This window comes from Cheilinus undulatus, linkage group 20 (genome assembly GCF_018320785.1).
Source record: "Cheilinus undulatus linkage group 20, ASM1832078v1, whole genome shotgun sequence".
Lineage (NCBI taxonomy): Eukaryota > Metazoa > Chordata > Actinopteri > Labriformes > Labridae > Cheilinus > Cheilinus undulatus.
The window spans coordinates 14,830,873-14,856,632 of record NC_054884.1 but is presented as its reverse complement, the minus strand read 5'-3'; the positions used below and the strand labels follow the sequence as shown (position 1 = coordinate 14,856,632).

At 39.4% G+C, this 25,760-nt stretch overlaps 1 protein-coding gene across 2 annotated transcripts in view; it reads right to left on the bottom strand.

Moving 5' to 3' along the window:
- Nucleotides 1-23,427, bottom strand: part of itga3b (integrin, alpha 3b) — a 54,954-nt gene extending 31,527 nt beyond the window's left edge. For both annotated transcript variants that reach the window (XM_041815558.1, XM_041815559.1), the window contains exon 1: nucleotides 23,118-23,427. In XM_041815558.1, the coding sequence (XP_041671492.1) occupies nucleotides 23,118-23,293 (176 nt within the window). In that variant the 5' untranslated portion in view covers nucleotides 23,294-23,427. The remainder of the gene's footprint in view (nucleotides 1-23,117) is intronic.
- Between the last annotated feature and the right edge of the window lie 2,333 nt (nucleotides 23,428-25,760).

The window sequence follows — 25,760 nt, the reverse complement described above, 5'->3', positions numbered from 1 at the left end:
TTATGTTGGGTTAACTGGACTTTTATAAGTTAAACTACACTGTGGAAACTTTGAATCCAACTTAAAAAGAGTGTAAGCACTTCTCGTAAAGCTACGTGGTCTTTATCTACTGCAATTTCCCCTTATATCTATCACATACGTTAATTTTAAACACTAAAGGCACCCAAGGTGGTCCAATTTAAGGGACTACATGCGACAGAAAGTGAAAAGTGTATGCTGAAACAGGAAGTCCACTTCCATTATGTTTCCACTGCATGTTATCATTGCTCCCTACAGGCAGGAATTCTCTGAGACAGTAACATCACTCATGGAGCAAAAGTGTCCAATGCCAAAAGCATACTGGGGACAGTGACAAAAACACTTAATGAATGCTTGAGTACCGTTTGCTTAAAATAAAAAATGTGTTCAATCAACCCAGAAAAAAATAGAGCTAGAGTAGCTATTTTAGATTTTTAAGTTAACATAACTCATTATTTTAACAACCGTCAAATGTTTGGTTTCACTTTTGTCCATAGAGAGTATTTCCAACAGTTTTCAAGTCATAGAATCTCAGACTTTTTATATTTTTTTCAGTCTGTGTCTGAGCAGCTGTGACAGACCTTAACAAGTTAGATGCTACATAATGCTACATATGGAAGCATGAACTGCTGTTCTGTTGCTGTATTTCATTTATGCTTATGTGCTGTTTTCAAACTAATGATTCTAACGAATCAATTATTGGACAATCAGTGCAACTTGTCATGAACATCTTCACCCAATTCATGATGTACAAACATCCTCCAGCTGGGAAAAATATTTTGCTTAAAAAAATCGCAAAGTCATTTGACTGATTGACTAATTAATCGATCACTACAGTGCTACAACAAATATTTTCACCTCATGGATGAAAAAAGGTATTTTTCAGCCCCCATTATAAGAAACAGAAAGGTGCAATTATCCCTTCTTCTTTGTCTGCATTACCAGCAGGGAATCAATTATCTCTCCACAGTGATGACAAGCAGCAAGAGCCAAGATGGCCTCTGAGGGCCGGCAGTTTCCAGTGAGCCAGGATGAGAGGCCTTGGTTCAATCATTCAGTCATGGAGACAACATCTGAGATTCCACTGAGGTTCGTGGAGGTTAGAGGGACTGATGGATACGTGGAGACTCAAGGCCACAGAGTCCCACTGTGTCAGTGTGCGTTTTTTGTACAAAAGAAAAACATGAGAAAGTAGGTGCGTTTTATGCATGAATGTCCTGTCTCTCCACTTTCAGAGCTGTTTAATCTGAAGTCAAGGTCGGCTTAAAATGTTTTTCAGCTGTGAGCAGCACAGTGTCTCAAAACACCGACTCACAAGGTCAGATGTTCTCAAACCCAAGACATTTAGTACAAGACAGAAAAAAAATGGGTGTTGTAAAACACTTAGAGGCCAGTTAATGTGAACTTTGCTCACACAGAAAATCATGAAGGATTGGGGAACAGGCTTCACTGCTAATCACACATTGGGTAACCTGGGAGGCTTGTTGCAGCAAAACCAAAAACAAGAACCAATCCGATCCAACCTCAAGAGCACACCCACTGTGTTGTCCTTGTATTACAGAGCATTGTGCGTAGTCTGTGTTTGTTGTGGAAATTAAGCTGACTGATGGATATAGATCAACAGAGCAGACATCATTTTAAACTAAGTGTTTTCATCCTGGCTATAGCAGGTGTTCCAGTCCTCCTAAAACAGCAGAAAAAGTTCAGCATTTTTAGAAACATTTTGCATAGAAGTTTGACACCAGTTGTGTTTATAATTCTGAAGCTAAATGTGTAATTTAGCCCAGCTTAGCGCCACAATTTCAACAGGATTTAGTTGCCAAGGCTGCAGAGCCATTTAAGATACATGGATTAAAAATAACCACTTGGTGGTTATATGGCTCTGTGAGGTATACAGTTATTAGACGGTGAGAGTACAGTGGTGGGTCAAGCAGTGTTAATTTTGTCGACTAAAACTATGACTAAAAATGTTTGTCGACAGCCTTTTTTTCCATGACAAAAACTAAACTAATGTATGTCTGTCTTATGGACAGTTAATCTATCAATAAGCCCCGCCTTCATGCCACAAGCCAATCACATTTCTTACAACTTCACAAAGCACTCAGGCACCTTGCTCGTACACAAAATCATTAGAAATTTTGATTTCCTTCCGTTCTATGATAGTTTATACAGTTGTAACTTCGGAAAAATGTCACAACTTAGGTTATGATGGTCAACTGTATCAATTGCAGCACTGAGGACAAATAAAACAAGCACTGAGAGAAGACCTTGGACGGAAGCTAACTGCAGGAGGTGTCATAGGGCATATTATGGACTTATTTACATTACATGTTGGTAATTAGAGATTTAAAACAAGAAGACAGCAGTATGACAAAGCTGAACTTCCTCTGACTCTATTAATCCGACTCTCTTTGCTGTAATACTGACTGAAATACTAAAACAATCCTCTTCAAATACGCAATGTCACACAGTCAGACTAAACAATGCCACCAGCCTGTCCTTCACATCGCTGATGTCAGGTGAAAAAGGATTTTTCTAGCAAATAAAGTTTGTCATTTATTATGAGGAGGTTTAAAAGGATTACTTTAAATTTCTCATTATGAAATTCACCAAAACTTGAGTCACTCAAGTTTGAATTAGGCCTAAAATCCCACCTCATATCCCGTCCTGTTCTTACTGCAACAATGTATGCTGTCCCTCTATCTCACTCCCTGCTCATCACCTCCTCATAAACAGCCTGTCAGAGGGAGGGATAGAGGGGGCAACCAGCAGCTGCATTCCTCCTCTGAGAGGACATGTTGAAATTCGCCCCCTCTGCCTAACAAGTGATATCCAAACGTCTGGCTTAACCAAACATTTACTGCAGCAAACACACCCAGACAATGCAGCATGGCTGCAGTTTTTACTTCTGAAGAATACAGTATATATGCCTCTTTTTAAATGAAGGATTTTGATGGACTGGTATACATTTTTCTTATCAGTGGTGTTGTGTTAAACAAACAGAGGTCAACTTTCTGGTCAGTTCAATCACAACTGCCCACCAAACTCCTGGAGGAGGAGGGGAGGAGGTAATGAAAGGCGAGGGAGGGAGCTCCTTGTTTTACATGGGGGAAGAAAAGGAGGACTTCTAGTTTCATTTCACGTAGGCCTAGTCAGCATTAAAGGTGCAGCTCCTTGGTAGCTCATATGAATTGATTTTCCATTTCCACCTGCCTCTGACTCAACATAGCATCACCAGCTATAAAACCCAACTTAATTAAATATGATGAACCACTGTTAGAGGAATTTTCTTGTCATCTCACAGTCTTAAGAAAGACTATTAAGACTAGACAAAGTTCAGGATGAGTCTACAGAGGATAGAAATGTCTCTTTTTCATTTATTTTATGAGTGAGAGATAACCTGATACAAGACTTTAAAAAGCTATGACAACAGACAGAGAAACAAAAAATATACTAGGTCAAGGAAAAGCATCAACAGTGAACAATCCAGAAGAAGATATTTGGTTTTTGAAATGGGAGCAAGTTATGGATCTATTACTGAAGCACAGTGTTTGTAGAGACTACACCCATCAATTAAACTGCACACAAATCCACAAATCCACAACACAGATCAAACAATACACACAGAGTGTGTGATTCACAAATGCATCCAATAATTCACAAAAAGGTGGGTCTTCTCTAGTCAGAACAAAGCAGAGAGTCAAGCTTATAGCAAAGGAATGCATTCTAGTGGAGAATAGGCCTTATGTGTCATTTAGAAAGTTAGAGGTGTATAATCTAATTCAGTGGAAAACTTCACTCATGGTGCAAATGTATCTTACATCAAAAACAACAACAATCCACCAGAGACATGAGAAAAAGAACCATAGCAGGGATCACTGTATAACAGATCACAGCCAAACACAACTAAACACAGATAAACACTTTGCCCAAGGGCATGATGGGTAACTTTGCCCACACATCCCCTCAGATTTGAAATCGCAGTGGGTGGATCTTAGATTAATTGACTGTTTACAGAGTTGAACTTAAATTGGTGGATCAACACTGTCTCTCAGAATGGAGTTAAAATGAACTCCATGAGATATTGGCACTCCAGCTGTTGCAGATGTTTTTGGATGTGATGTGGAGTCATTCTTCTGTTATGTGCTACTTTGTGGACAACAGAGGTGGAAAAAGTGCAACAGGACTCAAGTAAGAGAACTTTCCACTCCTGCAAAACAGCAAACCATTTTTTTTATTTCATGGATGAATTTGTCATCATGGGAGAGAAAAGCTGCTCAAAATGTCCCTCCTGGTTCATGGTGAGAGTGATCCCAGAATGCTATTTATTGCTATTTATTGCTATTGTACCTTTTTATTGCTATTGTACCTCTGTTTTATTGATTGTACATTGTTAACATCAACCTGCCCAGGGTCAAAGGATGGAAATTAGCCACTGGCTACAATCCTACATATTTACGTGCAAGTGTTTAATAATATGTACTGACCCTGGTATTTCAAATAAAATAAATACAAATACAAATACAAATGTTTTCAAGTAGCTCCCATAAAGAGTGTAACAAGCAACAGATCCCTCAAACTGGTTAACCTTTCTCCATGCTAGACACAAGCTGATCCCACACGCTTGCTATGAGCACAGGATAGCATAGAGTTGAGCTTGTATAACACTTTTCTAGTAGTCTGGCAGCTCAAACTGTCTTTCGAAGTGGTCACACCTACCCATTCACACACTGATGACAGAGGTAGCTATGGAGAACTGGCCATCAGAATTAGCTAATCCCATCCATACATATTTGCACGCTACCGACAAAACAGCAGGAGCAAATTGGGGTTTGCCCAAGGACACATCGACATGTCACGTCCAGTTGCCTCATGGGTGCGTACCTCTGTTTTGGTTATCTACACCAGTGGTTCTCAACTGGTGGGTTGGGACCAAAATGCGGGTCGCAGAGCAGTTTTTTCCTGGGTTTCAAATGTCTGTCTGGAAAAAAATGGTTGCAAAGAACATGCATCCATACCTTTTATTTTCTCTGTTTTACTGTGATAATAGGTAAATGTAAATGATTTATTAACATTTTGACTCATTTATCTCTAAAAAGCTGCTTTTGCAAAGATAATGAAGCAATTTCTCAAGATCTCTGGAAAATCTGGATAATAGTTATCATGAGGAAAGGGGGCGTAAGACATGTCAGTTTTGTCCTGTGTCTTTTTCCTAAATTCCTAAATTCTGTTCCTCCAAGAGCTCAAGTGAAACATTTTTTTCTTACCAAACGTGCATTGTTGATATTTTTGGAAATCTGGGTTGCGATTTTGTCCTCAAAGATATTGGTGGGTCCAGAGGCTGGACCAGTTGAAAACCACTGATCTATACCATGAATCAACCTATTGTCACAATATTTGATGTAGCTTTTTCAGACATTTATCTGACATTAAACTCTTTATACAGCTGGCCACTGCTATAATAGTATGTATAAATATTTAAAACAATGGCAGGGAGGTGACAGAAAAAGAGAGCAAGAAGGGAACTTTCCATTTCTTCTCTTCTTCTCTTTGCTGTAGTTGTGTCTTTGGTGTGGCTGTGGTTGTGTTTGAGAATGTCAGCCTTACTCAAGTGATGGATCACCTCTCCAGATAAGACATTAGGACAACCTGTTTGTCACAGGGTGCGGCTGTGTAGCCTCAGGGTAAAGATAAAAAACCTTCAGCTTCATGTTAAAGCACCTCAGGGCTTGTTTTTTCACTGTCAGCCATTTTTCTCTTTAAAGATATACAGCAGATACAGCAGCTAGTGATCATCCTCTACTGCAATTATAACTCTGATGCACCAGTTGCTGGTGTAAGAGCTATACGTATTAAAAGAACGTAGATGCAAAAAGATACAAATGATGAAGCGGTGGAAATAAACAGCACTGATCAGACTTGTTGATGTGAAGTAGAGATGTTCTAACTTGATACTGATGTTTGTCTAATACTGACTCACAGAGATTTGGTAATACTGAGTGTGTGGTTAATCTTGGGTAGATCTGTTAGTCGTCTTCCGCTGACTATGTCATGTACCATCGTCATGCCTTAGATAGCTATTTTGATTCAAGTATGTGGGAGGGAGGCAGCCAGTGAATCAGCTGTTTTGATGGTACTCATATTTGCCAAGCCTATATATTCTGCAGCTACTTTAAATATCAGCGATAGTATTTTTTTTATGATGCAAAGATGTTAAAGCATTGTTAGGCTGGATATTAACCTGTTTGTAACTATGCATGTGCATGACAGCTGTCTTAATCCCCAATTGTGATTTAGCACCTAATTTAGCTAATTTTTGACACTTCTTAACCCCTTTTCACTACTTCATTCTGCCATTTCTGCAAAATTTTTGCCGCTCTTAACTCATTTTGATTATTTTTGCCACTTTTCACCCATTATGCCACTCTTTAACCACTTTTTGGCACTTTCCTGCCAATTATTGCCCCTGTATGCCACTCTTTGACAGCCTTTCACTACTTTGCCAGGTAATTTTTGCTATATTTTTGCCACTTTTAACCCATTTTTGAAACTTTTTGCCTCTTAACCCCAAGTTTTGCCATTCTGTTACTCCTCTTTCCCACATCTGCATGTTTAATCCCCTTTGTGCCACTCTTTAACCATTTTTTGCTACAATTCAACTTCTTTACACCACTTTTCCTGCCAATTGTTGTTCCCTTGTTCCACTCCACAACCCATTTTGACACTTATCACCCATTTTTGCCACACTCTGACCTATTTTCACCACTTTATCTGGCCACGTTTGCAACATTTCTCCCAGCCTTAACCCATTTTTTGAATATTTATTTTTAAAAATATTTACTAATAATGGCTGACAAGTGAATTTTTGTAAAAACTGATTAAATGTTGTCATTCTAAAACTATTCAATATATTAACTGCTTTTATATTAACTGCTTTTGGGGTAGACTTTGGGGACCTGATATGGCCTCCGTGCCACCAGTTGATGATCAGTGATCTAGTACTAACTACATGGAAGTTTTCAGCCGTTCCACTTCTCCCACTGTATCCCTCATAGCAGACAGCACACTGCCTGCCCATCCAGTAAGTGTTGTTGAAAAGTTTAAGATATCATAAAGACACTGGACCCAAAGCACATTTCACTACCCAGGCTGAAGAGTGGCAATGTTTATGTCCCTCTCAAATCAAAGATGAAACCTACCCCTGGTTGTTCAGATAGATAACAACAGAGAAAATGACTTAATAGTGATGCTTGTTAGAAAGAGACAGTTTCTTTTTGGCTTAACAGAAAAACAAAAAGTGCTTACTGATTTAAAAAAAAAAAAAAAAAAAAAAAAAACTGCTATTGGATGTTATAGAATAGAAAGTGAAGTGGACCAACATAGTTGGCCTGGTTTAGAAAGTCCATGGCAGAGTCAATAGCACTGCAGCACACTCCTGAGTCTCACTGACACTCCCAAATCTGCGGCTCATAGTAGAAAACCAAAGGATCAAACAAGTACAGGCAAGGAAAGGTTGTTTAAAATGCTATTAATCCTTAATTCACTAAACAAACACAAACAGATACTCTAATCCACTCTGCAGAATGATATAAAGTGAATGCACTTCAGATAAACAGGACAAAATTGCCACTTAAGCCCAGTAAACAAATAAATGGAGTTGATATTGAATGAAGCGACTCAATTTGCAGAGTGATTTTAGCATCAGGACAGGAGCAGAGTGGAGCTGAAACCTGTTTATGCTCTTAATGATGTAAGGACTTCAGTGAAAGAGGAGAGAGGAGGTTAAATCGAACATAAAATAGTATGAACTCCCTGCCATGACTGTGTTTTTTTCACCTGTATGACAAAAGCACTCAGATAAATCCAGGTATTTCTGACAGGAAATGGGCAATGAGCAAACACATTGCTGTCAGACTATTCACTGCGAGCACGGCTTGTTATTAACCTGCTGACGTACAGAACATAACTGACAGATGAGTCCACTGTGGACAAACAGTCATAGGTCAAGCTGCTCCAAATAAGAACGTGTCGGTCACACACAGAGTCAGCCAGATATGGCAAGGGAGCAGTCGTTTTTACTGCAGTTAGCTCAAGATCAGAAGTATTTCTTTTCTTATCAAGATTACAGAGCTTGTTCTTCATGATGATAGGTTACTTTAACCTGTTATATTTAGAAAGCCAAAAGACAGTTTCCTAAAGATCAAGGCCTCATGAGTGACAGTCATGAAATAAATGTCTGGTTTATGCATGTAAGCAGGATTTTAGCCACAAGATCACTGCCATGGTGGCACAATAGGATTGATACCTGAATAGTAAATCAAGTTTATTGACTCTATAATTATATAGACACAGTGTCTCCATCTTCTTCAGTTGCACAAAAGTGAAGCCAAAATAAATGCACTGGTAGCAGAATTTAAAGCCAAATCAGATGGCTGGTGGAACCATACAGTTGTCGTCATACGCCTTCCGCTAAGCTTAGCACACAACTCATCAATAAAACATCAGAATTCTTTCAAGTGTTTATACAATCCACAGCAGAACAGTTTCTTGAGTCAGTTTGAAGCAAAGTCACAGAGTTATGTTAAATTAAACAGCTGTTCTGTTGGCTTTTATTAGTGATCTCTTGCTCTAGATAAAAATGCTGCTGGAAGATCCAGTTGTCAACAACTGAGATTACATCTAGTCTTTTTGGATGAACTAACTTATTTAAACAAATTTATTTAAAAATGTCAAACTTGGATGTTAGTCAGCTTGATGTTAACCAACTCTAACAGTAGAATTCACGTGTGACAAAAAATGTTTCACATATGTTCAAACCTTAAAAGTTTACACCATGTCTCATCTGTTAACATGGAGGTTTTACGACCTACACTGCAGCCAGCCAGCTATTGTTCCATCAACCTGAGTACATGGTCTGTGCAAAACATACAAGTTTTGTTTTGCTAAGGGCCCTCCCAATTATCGTGCATCTTAGTCCAGCCAATTATGAGCCAAAATTTAGCATTTTGGCTCATAATCTGTTACAGTATTTTTATAGATCAGCGGTAACCTTGCAAAGCAGATGGATTGGCTGGACTCGGTGTGTCATCAGACAAATCCAACTTGCAAAGCTCTAATCTACAATGTTTGTTCCCCATCTTAAACAGAACTAGCCAAGGAGAATGGAGCAGCAGCTAACGGCGGGGTTTAGTTGTACTCAAAGCCAATAGCAGTGGCTGCCCCCTGGTGTAGTGATTACTGCAGATGTAGCTATAGTTTAGCAGTAGTTTAATCAGAACTGGACCACAATTCTTTATTTATCAAATAAAGAGCAAAGAAGAGCACTTAAAGCTTGTTGTAGTGTGAGTTGGTACATGCAATGACTGCTGGTCTGATGTAGCCACAGTGGCAGTTTTATCAGGACCAACACCTTTCTTTATTAAAACCAGAGCTAAGAGCCAAACTGAAAGCTTCACTTGGCAGAGTAGATGCTCTTGCATGTCTCCCAGATGGTTTCAGCATGAATTTTATAATGGCTCAGCTGTTCATAGACCATGGCAGGGCTACTGTGTAAAACTCAGGTCTGCCACCTCATTTGGTCTTGTCGCTCTGAGCACCCACTAATGTGACGGACAGAATGTTTGTCCAGTCACATTTTTAGAATTTTTTGAAAAGTCCTGCCCTTCTCAAATGTTTTGTATGGGTGGTTTCTTAGACGTATGTGAAATGAATCCATGCGATGGACATATGAAACAGTCTATCTGGTGTGTAAGGTTAAGTAGCTGATAGGGGTGTGACGAGATCAAAACGTCATGAGATTTCTCATCAAGGAAATATCCATCTCGTGAGATCAATATTGCACAGACACTAGGAGTAGCAGCTCTCCTGACAGAAAACCAAACCAGTAATTATAAAAGATCACAAAGATACCCTGGACACTTCAAACTTGTTGGTTCGACAGCTAATGAGGAAACGGAGCTGACCCATTAGGATCACCGCTCCAACTCCACCCCTCCACCATGAGCGCTACTTTGGACTGCATATGATTCGCCAATGCATAATAAGTTCATTATAACAGTGCTAAATGATTAAATGCTGCTACAGCGTTTATTTAGTTCGTGTATGAGCGCAGAGCGCTTATAATCACAAAAACAGAAATTCTAAAACTTATTGTTAGCATAATAGATATAAAGTTTTGTCATGAACAAGAAGAATTAACCCAACCTGGTCCACAACATCGAACCCAACATCACTGACAGCCATCAGCACATAAAGCAACAAACAGTCCAACAAGAGGAACCAGATAAATGTGACAAATATTCATACAGATTCTTCTGTGTAGCTGTAAAGGGTGCCATTTATTAACCAAGAAAGCCTACTAGAGAGAACGGAAGTTAGTGATGAACTCTGTGTCCCAAGTAAACCTCACAGAAATCCCTATGGCTGAAATATCACAACATCATAAATAAGCAGCTGAGATTTTTCTGCCTGGCCCTCTGGTATCTGTGTCAAATCTTAAATAAGAAGGGGGAGACAGTGTGCATAAATCTGTGAAATCAAGGAAATAAAATGCTGACATCATTGTAATTAAGTCACAAGAGGAAATAAAATAAAATGCTCCATTAGTATCGATGAAAAGAGGAACTAGCATGTAACCATCAAGAGTATCAGTGGGCACCTGTGCTCTAACAGCGGTCTAACAGGTGCTCTCAGCTGGACAAACATCCTGTTTAAAGACCACCATCTGCCTTAGTGAAACAGTAACAGGACAGCAAACTCATTTGGACCCAGTGAGACAAATTAAACATGGCGTATCGTCTCCCTGATAATAAACTGACTCACCAGTGAAACCCTGTCTGACAAGGACGGTGTTGTTTTGACTAAAGCACGCTAACCGACCCACTGACCACCCAGTGTTATCCTGGCTCCCCCAGAGCTGCTGCACATGACAAACACAACAAACATGCTATACATTAAAGTGACAGGGAGAAGTGCACACAAACAAGGACACAAAGTGGCACAGCTGGACTGAGCTTAGACACAGGCTTTTCAGTGAGCAGCCTGCAAGCATCTACGCTGCAAAAATCACATCATTCATGTCCCTTCAATCTTCCAAGACCACATTCAGACCTTGCACTAACACTGGGAAACATCCGTTTTGGGCATTTAGATACTACGTAGTAATCCTCAATGCCACGTGTGGCTGTACCTCTGTGTATACCCAAAATGGTTTGAGATTAGGCCGCTTAGACTACATACAGGGGTGGTCTGGGATGTCTTTATCTGGACTAGTTAGGAAGCATGGATGCCATTTATACTGGCACACATTACAGACTACCATGAACTGGGTAGTCCAACAGTATAAGAAAGCTGCATACATCTGCCTAGCCTTGCTTGATGGGAATACAGTCTCTCTAAGTCAGTTGTTCTGAACTGGTTTAGCATCAGGACCCACCACAACCTCCTCAATGACAAATCACGACCCAAATTTCTTGAATTTTTCAATCAAAACCACTATTTTTAGTAAATAAAAAAGGGGTCAGTTTAGACATGCAATGGAACAAAAAATGTAACAGAACAATGAGATAAAGAGATTTCCTTCCAAATAAAAGCCCATCATGGACTTTTTGCCTCATTTTGTGAGCTTTCACACCACCCCAAACAATCCAGACAATCCGGGAAAACAGACCAGAGTTTGTTTAAAGCAGACCAAACAGTTCTGGTGTGAATGCGCCCTTAGGTCCTGACCCACCGGGTAAGAAACAAGCCTCTAAGTTATCCTCATTATTTGGCTCAGCTAAATGATGAGAGCCGGTCTTATGGCTCCCATACAGCTTTTCATTTGGTGTCCTCTCAAAGACCTCCAAGACCCCAATGGGATGACCTCAACTGTGGGGCTAGAAGTGACATACATTACCCATGCTGGAACCAAAATAACGTACTGAATGATGTTTTCTGCTCACTATCAGAGGTTAGGGTGGGTGGCTACTCACAACAGCAGAAAAAAATCTAAAATTTACTGAGAGGGATGAATATTGATTTAACACACCTCAATTGGAAAACTCAAATAGAGTGAGGGTTAGGCCCCAAAACCTTAAAGGTCAGGGTTAGGGTAGGGGGAGGGGGATTGAATAAAAACCATAACACCATAAACTAAGAAAAACCAACAAGGGTTATTGCGTCACATCCCGCCTCACAGTCAAGGTTGCCCCACTGTAGAGATCTTCAATGGATGGGCCCAAACGCTGCACCATAGAGGTCTGCTCTAGGTGCAGGAAACCGGCTTTCAAGTGGGAGCAGGCTCCTATCTTTCACATAAATGAGATGGTTCTTTAATCCACCTCATTTACAAATGAAATATCACTGATCAGTCATGATCTTCAGTTGAGACGTTTTCTCTAACTATTACCCCATAAGGTGTATTTACTAAAAACTACATCATTATTCCTTAAAAGCATGGTTATAATGTTAAAGCTAGCCTTATTAGCTCATGGCGCATTCACTCCTCTGCATTTATATTGCCTGCTGCTTTATTGCACATTGCATGCAGAGATAGAGCCACAAGCTAGATGGACATATAAACAAGACTTAGAGCAACAATAATAAAGCATGGGTTTTTTGCATAAGTGGCAGGACGAGAGTTCCAGTTGTACATCGTCACTGAAGACCTGTTGTTAATGCACAGAGCAGAAGCATAAGTTCAAATGCCCAAAAACGTATGTTAATGCAAGTTATAAGCAACATCCAAGTTATATGTTCAGACAAGCACCTTTATGTGTGAGATCTTCATTATTAGACAAGGGGGTACGGTAGCTCAAGAGACCATGGGGTTTGCCTTTATATTACAGTAATACAATAAGCAACATATTCTCCTATTCAAAGAGCAGAGAATAACAAACCTGTGGACAGGAAACATATTGAAACAGCTTCATTACATGACAAATATTGCATCAGTCACAGGATATAAACATCATAACCACATCCCATTCATGGTGACTTTTCCTTAAATTTCCTGCTGCACTCACATAAAAGCTTAAGCCAGACTTCATATAGACATTTTACTAAGAGACCTTGCAGGAAAAGCTCTGCTCACATGTGCAGTTCACTCTGAAAATGTGAGGAATTTTGCAGCAGTTTTGTGTCTATGAGAGCACTTTTACAGTATGCTAACATGCAGTTAAGTTAAGCTATGATTATAGCTCCATTAGGCCAGTTATTGGACAACTGTCCTTGTCCCAGAATACAAGCACAAGGGGAGTACGTACATCTATTGATGGAAGTATGCCTGACTACGTAACGGTAGGAAATGATACGCCCCCTTTCAGCTGGTTTCAGTTGTGCTATTATGTCACATACCAGACTATCGACAAATAAGGGCCTGTGCTTATTTTAGTGTGGGGCACTGCCAGAGCCTTTTGTTCTGGCAGTGCCCCACAAGCTCATTTTAAGAGTGCTTCTTGGCACTTGGCACTGCTGCTAGGTTGCAAAAGTTGGCTTCTGCTTTCCTCTGTATTACCCAAAAGGGATGTTTAGTATGATATATTGTTACTATTTATAGTCCATGTGTTTATTTGGTTTCTACTAGGAAATATCCCAGATGAAACATGAAAATGAAGTAAAGGAATCCTGTCCTACCATTTTCAGCAAGGTTGGCACCCTTTCCCTTGCAAACATTCAACTGTCGTTTTGTATAAAATGGTTTGCAAAAATTGTCCATTTCATGTTTTATGTACGTTTGTCTTAATTAAAACGAGTGAGATAAAAACAATAATGCCCTTTCAGTAAAGCAATTGATATCAAATTTGCAATATGAGCAACAATAACTGCAATTAGATATATTTTTTAATTGTCCTACCCTAGTTCATCCTGTCTAATATGGATGAAGCTTAGCATTAGTTCACGTCAATCATTCCCCTAGTTGCAATTGGCTGATAGCCAGCTGACACCAACTACTGCCTCCCAGCTCCCACAACCAATCACAGCTCTTTCTCTGCCCATATATCCCTGCTGACATAAAGCTTCACCTTCTCCACCCCAGCCTCCTCCTTTATAGCTTAAAGCTTGTTGCTCCCTCCTATTCAGGTTCTGCTACTATGGATTAATTTCTTCTGACTAATTTCATTGTTTTCAATGCACATTGTCATAAATGCATCTGTCCATATGGGGGTTTCTAGCTATGCACTCCCTGGAAATGTAGGTTGTAATATAGAAGGGTTTATTGCTTGAATTTGTTGAAAAATACACAAGGTAAGGTACCTAGTAATAATTGGATATCAAATCACATTCACAAACTGGGATCCCCAAATCCCCAACTGAATGATCTAGATGTGTTAGACCAACTTTGAGAAATTCAGGTTATGTTTTGCATATTTACATGCATTTTTGAAGTCTAAAGTCAACAGAATAAATACACTTTTTTAATATCATGCAAACGTACCCAGTATAAGTGTTTCCATCAACACAGCTATGTACCACCCACTGTCAGCATGCCAAGCTCTCGCTCACATATGACTCAGCCTATATAAAAGCAGCACAGGTGTGCATGAAGCATCTGTTTTTACCTGTCCAGGCTTGGAAAACACCAGTAAAGACCCCTGCAGCAGAGTTTTGTCTACAGCTATCACATATGCTATCATATTCTTTCATAAAACTTAATAAAAGACGCATTTTGCTTCTTTCTTTTTTTTTTTTTAGCATATTTGTGTTGCCTGTTACAGCACACTATCTTCCACCTTCACATTCCTAGTGTAAACCAATACTTGAGGATCATCTCAGCTTCAAAGATGAAAAATGGATTTTGAGGGCAGCCATTGAAGCATATAGTTTTTCTAGCTCCAGGTAGCCCTCATTAGCCCGGAGGCTGCCTACACAGGCTGCTTTTCCATGCTGTTTAAGGGCATTTGTAAAAGCAGGGGGAGAAAAGAGGGATCTCTTACACTTTTGTTAACATAGACACAGTCCTCACTGCAGGTATTTCCAGTGAAAGCCCCACCGTAGAGAATCTCCTCTGTGCAGACCAGCAGGAGGTTCGAGGTCCCGTTGGGATTCATTTCAACGTGTTATTAGAAGCTGTCATTCATTCTGCTGCTACACAAAATGCTACTCATGCCATTAGCAGCTGATTGGACACAGGCAATAAAAGATTAGGGCTGGTCACCATGGACAAACTTGCACTTAACTTCAGAGAGAGCTGGGCTTCGGCTCAAACTCCAATCCAGCTTTGTTCAGCACCCAACACAACAAAACACCTCGCTTAAGCTTCTGATTACTTACTTTGAAAAATATGGCATCTTTGATAAAGCTTTATGATGCATTCATTACTGGTTATTAGATCATCTACTGGTGCTCCATGGGTTAGAAAATAAACTTGGTTTGCCAAGTTGATACACAACTATATAGTAGCTGCAAGTTAACACTAGATTTACCACTTAGTGGTTATATGAATCAAAAAGGTACAACTGCAGCACTGTGATAGAAAGAAAATCCCCCAAAATGTCATAAAAATTGCATTTGAATATTACATTTACAAGCAAGAGGTGAAGACGAAGCCCTGATATTTGACCTCTAATATCCATCTACACTGTATATACAAAAGTTTTTGGTCACATCTGTTATTTATTAAATTCAGGTGTTTCAATCAGACTTGTTTCCACAGGTGTACAAAACCAAGCACCTAGCCATGGAGTCTCCATCTGCAAACATTTGTGATACAAAATGGGTCTTTCTGAGGAGCTCACTGACTTCAAGCATAATACTGTCATAGATGCAATCTTTGCAAAAAACAGTAAGTGAAATTTCATCCCTGCTGGATTCTCCACAGTCAACTGTAAGCGATATTATTACTGGAAGAGTTAAGGAGTGGAATGGCGGCTTTAACATAGCGGAAAAATACTTTTATCTTATAAAAACAATACAGGCATATACTTCCACACACATAAAGACTTTGCATCTGTAGTAAAAGATTAATAACTTTAAAAAATCTGTATATAAAATGTAACACTTGCAACACTTCCTATAACTGGGAAATCTGAGAAGCAACTTCCTGTCATGTAATGAATATGTGAGGGTTGAACAGACAACACAGCATTGTTATCTCAAAGTGTTTCATTCAGGCGTGACTGGTGCTCTGATACATTAGAGACTAAGACCACAAGCATTTCTGAGGGGGGGATGTTGGACCAGAGCCAAGTCAGACTGATCCACCTGCATCATTTACATCAGACTGCACTGCAGAGCAACACATAGCAGGTCCTTCAGTTTATGTTATATGATACCATATTCTAACTAGAAAGTGTTAAATCCATGTGTTTTTTCACTGAAACATTATGCATTATTTTCTTAAACAGGCTTAAGAGGAAGTGTAATTATATAAGATGAGTATTTAAAGACTTTTTCCATCTGCAGTGTTACATCGTGTGTGTGTATGGCTGTTGGAAAAAAGTCCTGTTGTATTAGTCCTACTATAGTAAAACTGGACTTTTAAATGTGAGTTAGTTCAACTGAAATGATACTGAATAAAGTTTTAAAGACTGCTGCTGGAAATCTTTTTTAATGGTAGTTATATCCATGAAATAACCTCAAACATTACACACTAAGCAACATTTCATAAATATAAAGGTCTAACCCAGGGTTAAGTTATATATAGACAGGGGGCTGACATTTTGAGAAAATAATCTAGTTGCCCTTTTTGTCCACAAATATTGCAACTGTAAATTAACATGTGATTATTTTTTCAGTTCCTCATCTCATGTACTTCTTCACAAGCAAAAAATTAGTCATTCTAAATAACAACATACACAGTGTTTGGAAGATTAAATTAAGGCAAAACAATTTGGAATAAATCTAATTGTGATTATTTTTTAATTCTGTATGAACTGTTGTATTGAAGGGATTTATGATTTCATGTCTTTCTCATTTCTAAGACAAACATACACAAACAAGCATTGTGGGATTTTCTGTCAACTATTAAAACACTAACACTTGAATGTTTGCATGATGTGTAGAGAATAACATCTCTTAAGCAAAAAAGTATTAAAATGGCAATCTGACACACATTTCAGGTTACAGAAATACAGCACCTTCTGTGATTTGAAAATTGCAGTGGGACATATAAATATTCAATCTAAATTTGGATTCATTGCCCAGCCCGTAGTATAGACCCATTTTAGAAGTAGATACCTGAGCAGTGGCTCACTTTAGCTTATTTAGCTTTAGAAAAAAGCTAAGCAAAGCTAACTGCATAATTAACATTATTACATAAGCCAATGGGGCTAAGTTAGCTTTGGCAACTTGAGTGTTAGCTTATGTAGATAATGTAGCTAGAGAGGCATGTAGATGCTTTGTGACATTTGCTTTAGCCACATTAGCTATGTACCTAAGTTAGCTATGTAACTAAGTTAGCTATGTAGCTTATGCACTTAATGGAGCTACATACGTTTGCTGCATTAGAATGTTTTCATGTAGGACAACTTTTTTTCTTGAAGCCAACTGTTTCATCTGCTTTATTGAATATTTTGTAGTCAGGATTTTAGGTCATTTTATTTAACTTTTAACTTTTGGTATCCAAACCTTTACCTAAACCCTTACCCTAACATTAAACTTTTGACAGTTCTAGCATATGTTTCTGACACAGAGGGCATCTCAAATTAACTTTTTGGGAGAGGGTCCATCAGAGATGTAGATGTGTGATCTGCAGTCAGACCCCTCTCGACTGACCTAGGCATTCTGCGCACACTCTATGTTCTCTACGCTAAAGCTTAAAAGCATAAATCCAAGTGTTGCAAAAGCTGCCATGGCGTCTCCACACGAGTATTACTGCAAGCAAGCAGTATGACCTTCAACTGCTTGTACTGATAGTAACGAAGTTTACCCAAGTTTAAGGCTAACTACTCAACACACAACCATGTAGTTGCTAACTTACTAGCAAGCTCAACAGGAAGAAGGTCAGTAGTTAACTCGCTAAAAGGGGGAATATTGCTGCCTACTGCGGTGGAGGTGCTGAAGTACAAGGAAAGTAGTCCAGTTAAACTGCCAACTGAGTTTTAACTGTAGCATGTAAGGCACTGAATAACTTTGCAAAGTAGGGTTTTGATGTTGGAATTAGACGTTAACCTGTATGAAGTGTAAGCGGAGAATGAGTCTGTGCATGTTCAAACTCAACATGTTTACGTCTGCAAACTTTACAGCACATCAGCTTGTTTAATCTGAACCACACAGAAGAACAGGGGAAGGCCCCTTCAAATTAAAAGACTGACTTTCATGGCCTTGGGCCACTGCAGGCAGACAGAGGTGATCTGGAAAAACAGAGGCACTTAAACTCTAATTAAATATTCATCAGTCACAGAAATTAAATACTTCTTCTTGGGGCACAGCTGCTCCCATCTTTAAAATGAGGTGGATCTGTGTGCTAAAAGATGAGCAAAGAGTTTAGATTTCAGAGGGTTTGTGTGTGTTCCCCAATAATTGTCCCCCTGAAACATCATTCACACCCCTCCTTGTCTTGTCTCAACCTGAAACCTGGCAGGTTGTGACTGTGCAGAGAAGGGGAATACATTCCTCACATACCATGGAGTCAGGGGACTGGAAGAGCCAATAGGTGGCCAGCTGACTGCCCGTTCCCTCCTCCCTGCTACAACTGAGAACAAAAAAAAGCCCTCACAGGGAAAAAAAATCCAGGAGACTTTAAATGGGTGTTTCAAAGAGACGGGGGAGCAGAGAGGTAAATACCCCCGTACAAATTGGCCTCAGGTAGCATTGGGATAATTCAGGTGAGGCCCTTCTCTGAAATGCATTGCTGTTTTGCTATTTGATCGTGTGCCCCTCTTAATGTGAAAATGCATTTTGAAAATAGCTTCAGTTAAGCCATGCTGTTTAAAATCTTAGCCTTAGTCCTATATTCAGACTAATTAGACTATAGCCTCCAACTAAAGATGCAAAGGAAAACTTTATTGCTCTCATTTATTTGCAGAGCAGGGAGTGGAAACCCTCCCTCTTGACTTTTATCCTGGACTCTGTTTGACTCACGCATTCACAAAGAATGGCCACTTTAAACATTGTACAAGTCACAACGGGTTTATATGCCTCATTCTTGCATTTTTCAAATGTTCATGCTGAAGCTCTGCTTTGATAATGAGGAGTGAGGCAAGAAACAGCTCTGTGGTGTGGTGAGACAGATCAGGGCCCACTAAAGAAGCCAGACAAACACAGAGGAAACAGACAGGACTGTAAAAATCAGCCCAAGTCAAACATGGGAAACACCATCAGCACATTGTGATGTGTTTTCAGGGAATCTCAGGGTATGTACACTGCTAGGACTGACATGGAGGACTGCCTTCACTCACAGTGTTGGCCCAACAGAAAAACCCTGCTGAAAGCTGGGATAAAGCAAAATTTGTCGGTCAGATGTCAATGTGTCTCATGATATAGCGGCATGTAGTGATAATTTCCCAACCAAAAGTGAAAATATGGTTAAGGGTGTTCTAGTTAACATTCTCGTTTTTATTCACAGGTCACACAAAGGCTGAAAGATTCTCACTTCTTCAAATAAAGAAGTGTTTCTTATTGATAAAAGAACCCGAAAAAACACAAGCAGCCAAATAATACAGCTATTCAACAGCTAACATCACTGACCTTATTTCTTACTCTTTTAGCATGTAGCCTGAAAAGCTAGCACAGAATTAAAAACAACTATCAAGAAACTCAAATTTCAGAAAGAAACTTCATTCATGTAGTCTTAACTGTTTCACTAAGGCAAACATGAATAGTAGGACTTATGTTGCTTCTTTCTTTACTTCTTTTTTTTAACAGCAAGTTATTAACAGACACCAGGCCATTACAATCAAAATTTGTTACCTCTTTTCATTCACTTATAAATTCATGTTTATGTTAACATTATTCACGTTGAGAAACTTTACTTAATTTGCCTTAAACCCTATTTCTTGACTGAAATTTGCTGCCATTTCTATTAATATGCTAGCAAGCTAGCAGATGCTGCTAGCTAGGGCACTAGCTTGCTAACAATACCATATAGCATTCAATGAGGGTACCAAGTGTTCATATTTCCACACTTCATTATTGGTGAACACACTTTGCACACTTATACACTCAAAATATTTAGTAATTTGTACAGGCATATGCAATTTGGGACACACTGCAGCTGTTTATGCTGGCCCAGCAAAAAAACTCAAAAAGCTAGCCCAGTCTAAAGTTAGTGTTCTTAATTATTGTTAAACAGTTGTCAGTCTTTCTCAAGAGCTTGTAGCAGTAATACTGCTTGAGAAATAAAAAGTGAAATTCATGTTTTAGCACATGTAACATGGTAAATGCTTACTGTTTGATTCACATGTCACATCGAGGTAACCTGACAAGCCAGATGGATGTGTTTCACACATCAGCAGCATCCACGCTAATGTCTTCCGCCCATAATTGCACCGACCTCTCGTTGCTGCTTGCCTACGTCACAACTCTGCTGCGCCGGAAAGTACTGTCCCTCGACGCTGATTGGTCCTGTCACTTTCTAACCAGGCCCAAAAGGTTCAGACGGGAGCATTGCAAGATGGATTTGCCAGTGAGAAACACAGAAACGGGCAAATCCATCTGCTTTGCAAGTTTAAGACTGAGGGTGATAGGGTCCCATATTTTGAGATTTAGAAGTATATCTCGCCGATTACGAGGCCCAAAAGTAACCCTAAACACAATAAACACAATAACTCACTGACATCATGTCTCGTTTTCTTAGCTGCTCGCCTGATAAGCAGGCAAAGAAATCAAAACTACAAACTCTAGAGCAACCAAATTTCAGAAACAAAACAATTTTGGGAAGGTGTAATGCTATTAAAAACTAACCCAATCTGAGATTGTTGACTATGTACATTTTATCCAGTCACAGTGACATCACCCATTGGTTTCTGAAGCTAAGTTTGAAATAATGCAGGACAATTAATCTAATCGCAATTGCAATCCCAATGTAAGGCTGTCTATTACATAATCGCATAAAAGGCTTCAATTATTTTTGTATTTAGTAGAACCAAAAATCATTGACCAAAATGCTTGCAGAAAGGCCTTTTAACTTTACAATAGTGCCACTACTGCATCTTTTAGAAGTGCCTTTATTTTCACAAAGGGAAAAACTTTTATGTTTGGGAAAATATTATGTTAAAAGCAGAACTTAGAAAACTTCAGGTGTGGCTTGATTTTTTTGTTTTGAGTGGAAAAATACACACCTCAAAACTATCATTATTCTCTGCATTTTCCTCCATAACAAGGCAAGCAGACTCATTATATTATTAATGTATTATATTGTAATCACAATCAAAAATTGCAATATTGTCCAGTATAATCACAATCACTCATTTTAACATGCGGCACTTGTTTTGAAGCTCATTGATGGTGGCTGCCATGTGTAATAAATGTTGTGGATTCAATTTAACAACTTTGACTTGTATGATCAACATGGATGATGATGATGATGATGGTGGATTTGCCCCTGGTACTCTGTGCTGTATCACAGTCAGACAGCTTTGTTTTGCTGTGAATGGGCATTGTAACATGGGTGTTAACGGGACTTCAAGTGCTTTGGCAGCCAGCCGTAAGCAGACACTGCAGTTTTTGCACTTGGCTTCCCACCCAGAGGTTGCTGCTTGGCATCTTTTAGACCAAATGGTCATCTTCCAAGTCCTAAAGATAAAGCCAAATAAAATCAAATGCTGTCTGTAAGGACTGAGCACAAATCTGCCTTAGCTAGCAGACGACTGATAACACTTTTACAGCCTCCTTGTCCCAACAGGCCACCTCATTACCACAGCCATGAGGAGCCCTTCTTGGGTTGCAGACTGTGGACGGTGACTCCATCCCTCTGGAGACGGGGCCAGGATGTGACATTGATCGAGTGTCAGCTGGACACTGAAATCCTTTCAATAATCTGCAGACTTCTCTGTGATGCACGCAAATCCACCGCTTTGCATGGAGATCGTTCTGATTAGCTTTACATTCAAACTCCTCAACAGTGACAGCACAGAGGAAGTGGGCTCTGGTTTACTACGCTCTTCCTGCACCAGGCTTCAAAGCAGAATGAAGACACAGATAACAGCGAGTTATGAACACACTGTGTGATCAAGGATGCGGAAGGATTGGGGGGGTGGGGGGGGCTAATTGGCTGAGGGAAATCCTACACTAAACAATGATATAGTTTGAGGAGCTTCATTAAGGAGGCATACTGGAAAAGAAATGTGTTTCCTTTAACATAAACTCTTCTCCATATAGACTTGCTTGTAAATCATCCCAAACACTATACATAGGCATTCATGTCTTAGTAATAACAAACCCACAGGTGTTTCAGGCCAGTGCACACTTTTATTGCGAAACACTAACCCACTTGTGTCTTAGCTGAAAGTCATAGCCTCAGGATAAGTAAGTAGAGCAGCCATGCCACAACTCTTAGTGTGTTATTTTACATGAAAATAATCGAAGAGGCTGCATTTGGACAAAATGACAAATATGGCACTGATCAGAAATAGAATTTTAACACATATTACCCAACTTTCCAACTCCTAAAATGATCTTAAGGCTATTCTCCTTATTTATAGAGCTCTAATATTCTCCTGGCACACCTGGGCTAAGCTTAAAACTCCTTTAAGATGCATGAATCAGGATGTATGGCACTTTAATTTAACCACCATAAGGTTTTAAACAACAAAAAGAAATAAAATTTTTTAATTTTAAAACACAAAATGTCACTACTTTCAACTTATTGATTTGATTGCAAGAAACCAGTCTGCATGAAAAGGATCCAAATCTCTCCGCTTACTTATAACAGGTGGTTTGCCTTAATAGGAACTACTTTACACGCAGCAAAATGAAGTCTGGAGACAAATAGAGGCGTTTAACAACTCGGAGAAGTTCGTAAAGTCTCTCCAGGTGTTAACTGTTGCCTACTCCAAAGCTTTACCGTGGGTTTTGCGCAGTCAGAAGGCGCAATAATCGTCTGCGAGGCGGATCAAATGGATGGTTTTTATTACGCCTCCGCGTCCAAGGCAGGTGCCTAGCTTGTTTGTATGCTAACATTTTTAACCTGCAAATGAAAAGAAGTGGATATTTATAAAGATATGAAGAGATGAACTTACAGGTACTTTGCTGAGCCCTCCGTCTGGTGATGCAGAGCCACAGAGAAGCCAAAGAAGCTCCCTTTGGTTTTCCCTTCTTTGATCACAGGAAACCGCTCATCGATATTAAATCCACTGCAGGTTTGGGTCCCGTGGTACAGAGTCAAAACAGCGCACAGAAACAGTTTTGGAGACATGTTTTTGGGCTTGAAGCGGATCCACGATCAGCGTGGGTCCGGCACCGCAAGTCTCCCACAATGAGCTCCAACAGGTAGGCTCGCGCTTCACAGAGACCTCCCCATTGAGAGCCGTCAGAGCTGTACTGCCAAGGTGTCGGTGTCTGCCTCACTCTGCCTCTCTCTGTCGCCCTCCCCTGCTCTCCCTTCTTTCCTCTCTGCCCTCCACACCCTCTGAAACAAGTGCACAGGCAGACTGCATTCACTCAGCACAGTGTGGTAAGCTGAGAGAAACCTCCGTCTGTCGCCTTTTTAACCTTCCTGTGTCTGTTACTCTTTTACAAGTAATGTTTTGTTTTCAACCTGTTAGGCCTCCAAGGACAACTTACCAAAACGTTTTTATGAAAATTTGGAGATTGTCATGCTGTGAATTACCTGTGTATATGCGAGTATGTTTCTTTATATTTTCAGTAAACCTTTTTCATGACAATAATAACACAAAATCAAATAATTGAGTCATCCTTTTCAGAACACCCTAGCTTAAGTTATTATAGAAAATATAGAAGTTCACCTGTCATTTTTATTTTATTTACTTTAATCTAGAGAGAGAGAGGGAGATACCTGGATAATTACCACTCTTATCAAGCATCAACTTCAGCATCAATTTGTTGATTTATGCCGAAGTATCTAGCCTTCTTCAAAATGTAAGCACATTTTTTTAGCGTTATAATGGGTTAAAATGGGGCAAAAATATGGTGAAATAGGATTAAATAGTGGCAAAAATATGTCAAAAGAGGCAAAAAAGGGTTAACAGAGGCAGACAAAGTAGATGGATAGTATAGTGGAAAAATTGGGTTTTAAGTGGCAGATATGGGCAAAAAGGTGGTGAAACAGGTATTAAAAGCAGCAAAAAAGGCATAAAAAGGGTAAAATAGAGAGTAAAAGTGTCAAAAAGGGTTTACAAGTGGCAAAGATGGATTTAAAGTTGAAAAACTGGTAAAAAAAAAATGCATAAAAGGGCTAAAAAAGAGGTTGAAAATGGCAAAAATGGGTATAACGTTGACATAAAAAGTGCTGAAAATTGGTTAATAATTGCAAAAATTTATTTCAAAATGCAAAGGGGCATAAAAGTAATACTGTAAAAATTGCAAAGATTGGCAAAAAAAAAAATGTTAAAAGGGGGTTGATAGTATGGCAAAAATGAATTTAAAGTTGCAAAAAGGGCATAAAAGTGGTGAAAACTGGTTAAAAATTAGCGAAAGCAACAATAGGCAGATTTTGGCAACATGGGCTAAACTGGCAGGAACTGTCAGAGAAGATGGTAAAAATGGATTTAAAGTGACAAAAATGGGCAGAAAAGGTGGTGAAATGAGATGTTATAGTGGGAAAAAAATGGGTTAATGTTGCCATAATTTGTTCGAAGTGGCAAAAATAGGTCTAGAGTAACAAAAACAGGGAGAAAATGTGCACAGAATTGATAAAAAGTTTCACCAAGACTAGCACCAATGCTACCAGTCCAACGCACATCAACACTATCAATACATCACAACTGAGGAGGGCCCATTCCCTGGGATTGCAGAGGTCCTGTGAAATCTGTAGGCAGCACTGTGCATCCACTGAAAAACATTAACATGGCTCTGTACTGACCCTGCATACAGTGACCCTACGATAAAATCCACATGCTGCTATATTGTATATTCTGCATGCACGCAATAACAATAACAAACAAAACAACTTATATTTATATGGCATTTAGAGGACATGCTTTTTCAACAAAAACTGGGACAAAGATGTATTGTGCCATGGCATTGCTATTTCTGTAGAGCCTTTAAGCAATATTGCACACTAGTTAAAAAAGAATTATTTTTGTGCTTAGCACCTACTGTGCAACTTTTACAGCTAATGCAGGTGGTTAAATGAAATAATCATCTGCTCTGTAATTATTTCAGCTTATTGTGGAATAGCATGAAGGACTATATTCTGAGAATCAAAGCTTCTGTCAAACTCTTCAAAGCCAACTAATAGACACAAGGCCCACCCTCACATGAGCGCTCTTGTGACAGCCGCTCTCTGCCTCGCTCCGCTGCCTTTATCGTTCAAACTTCTGGCATCCAACAAGCCGTTCATTAAACCCTTAATCCCCTTAGAGAGTTCATGAAACAGGTCAGAGTTTTTCAAAGTTTCTTCTCCTTGAATCTCCCTCCACCATATATCTTGTTTTTCTCAGCAACACCCTCGTGTCAAGAGTCCAACTTCTTTTCAATCTCCTTTTTTTTCTTTTTAAATCTCTGCAGCAGAATGCAACCTTTCATCAGATCTACTTTATTAGCTGAGCCCTGGCTAAGATCTGGCATCACTGACCTCTTCTAATTGATGAACGGAGCTCCCACTGTGTATCCTCTCTCCCCCAGAAGTAATATTTCCTCAATTTACAGTGAAATAATGCCTCAAGGGGAATGTAGTTCATTGTTGACATAACTCTGGTCAA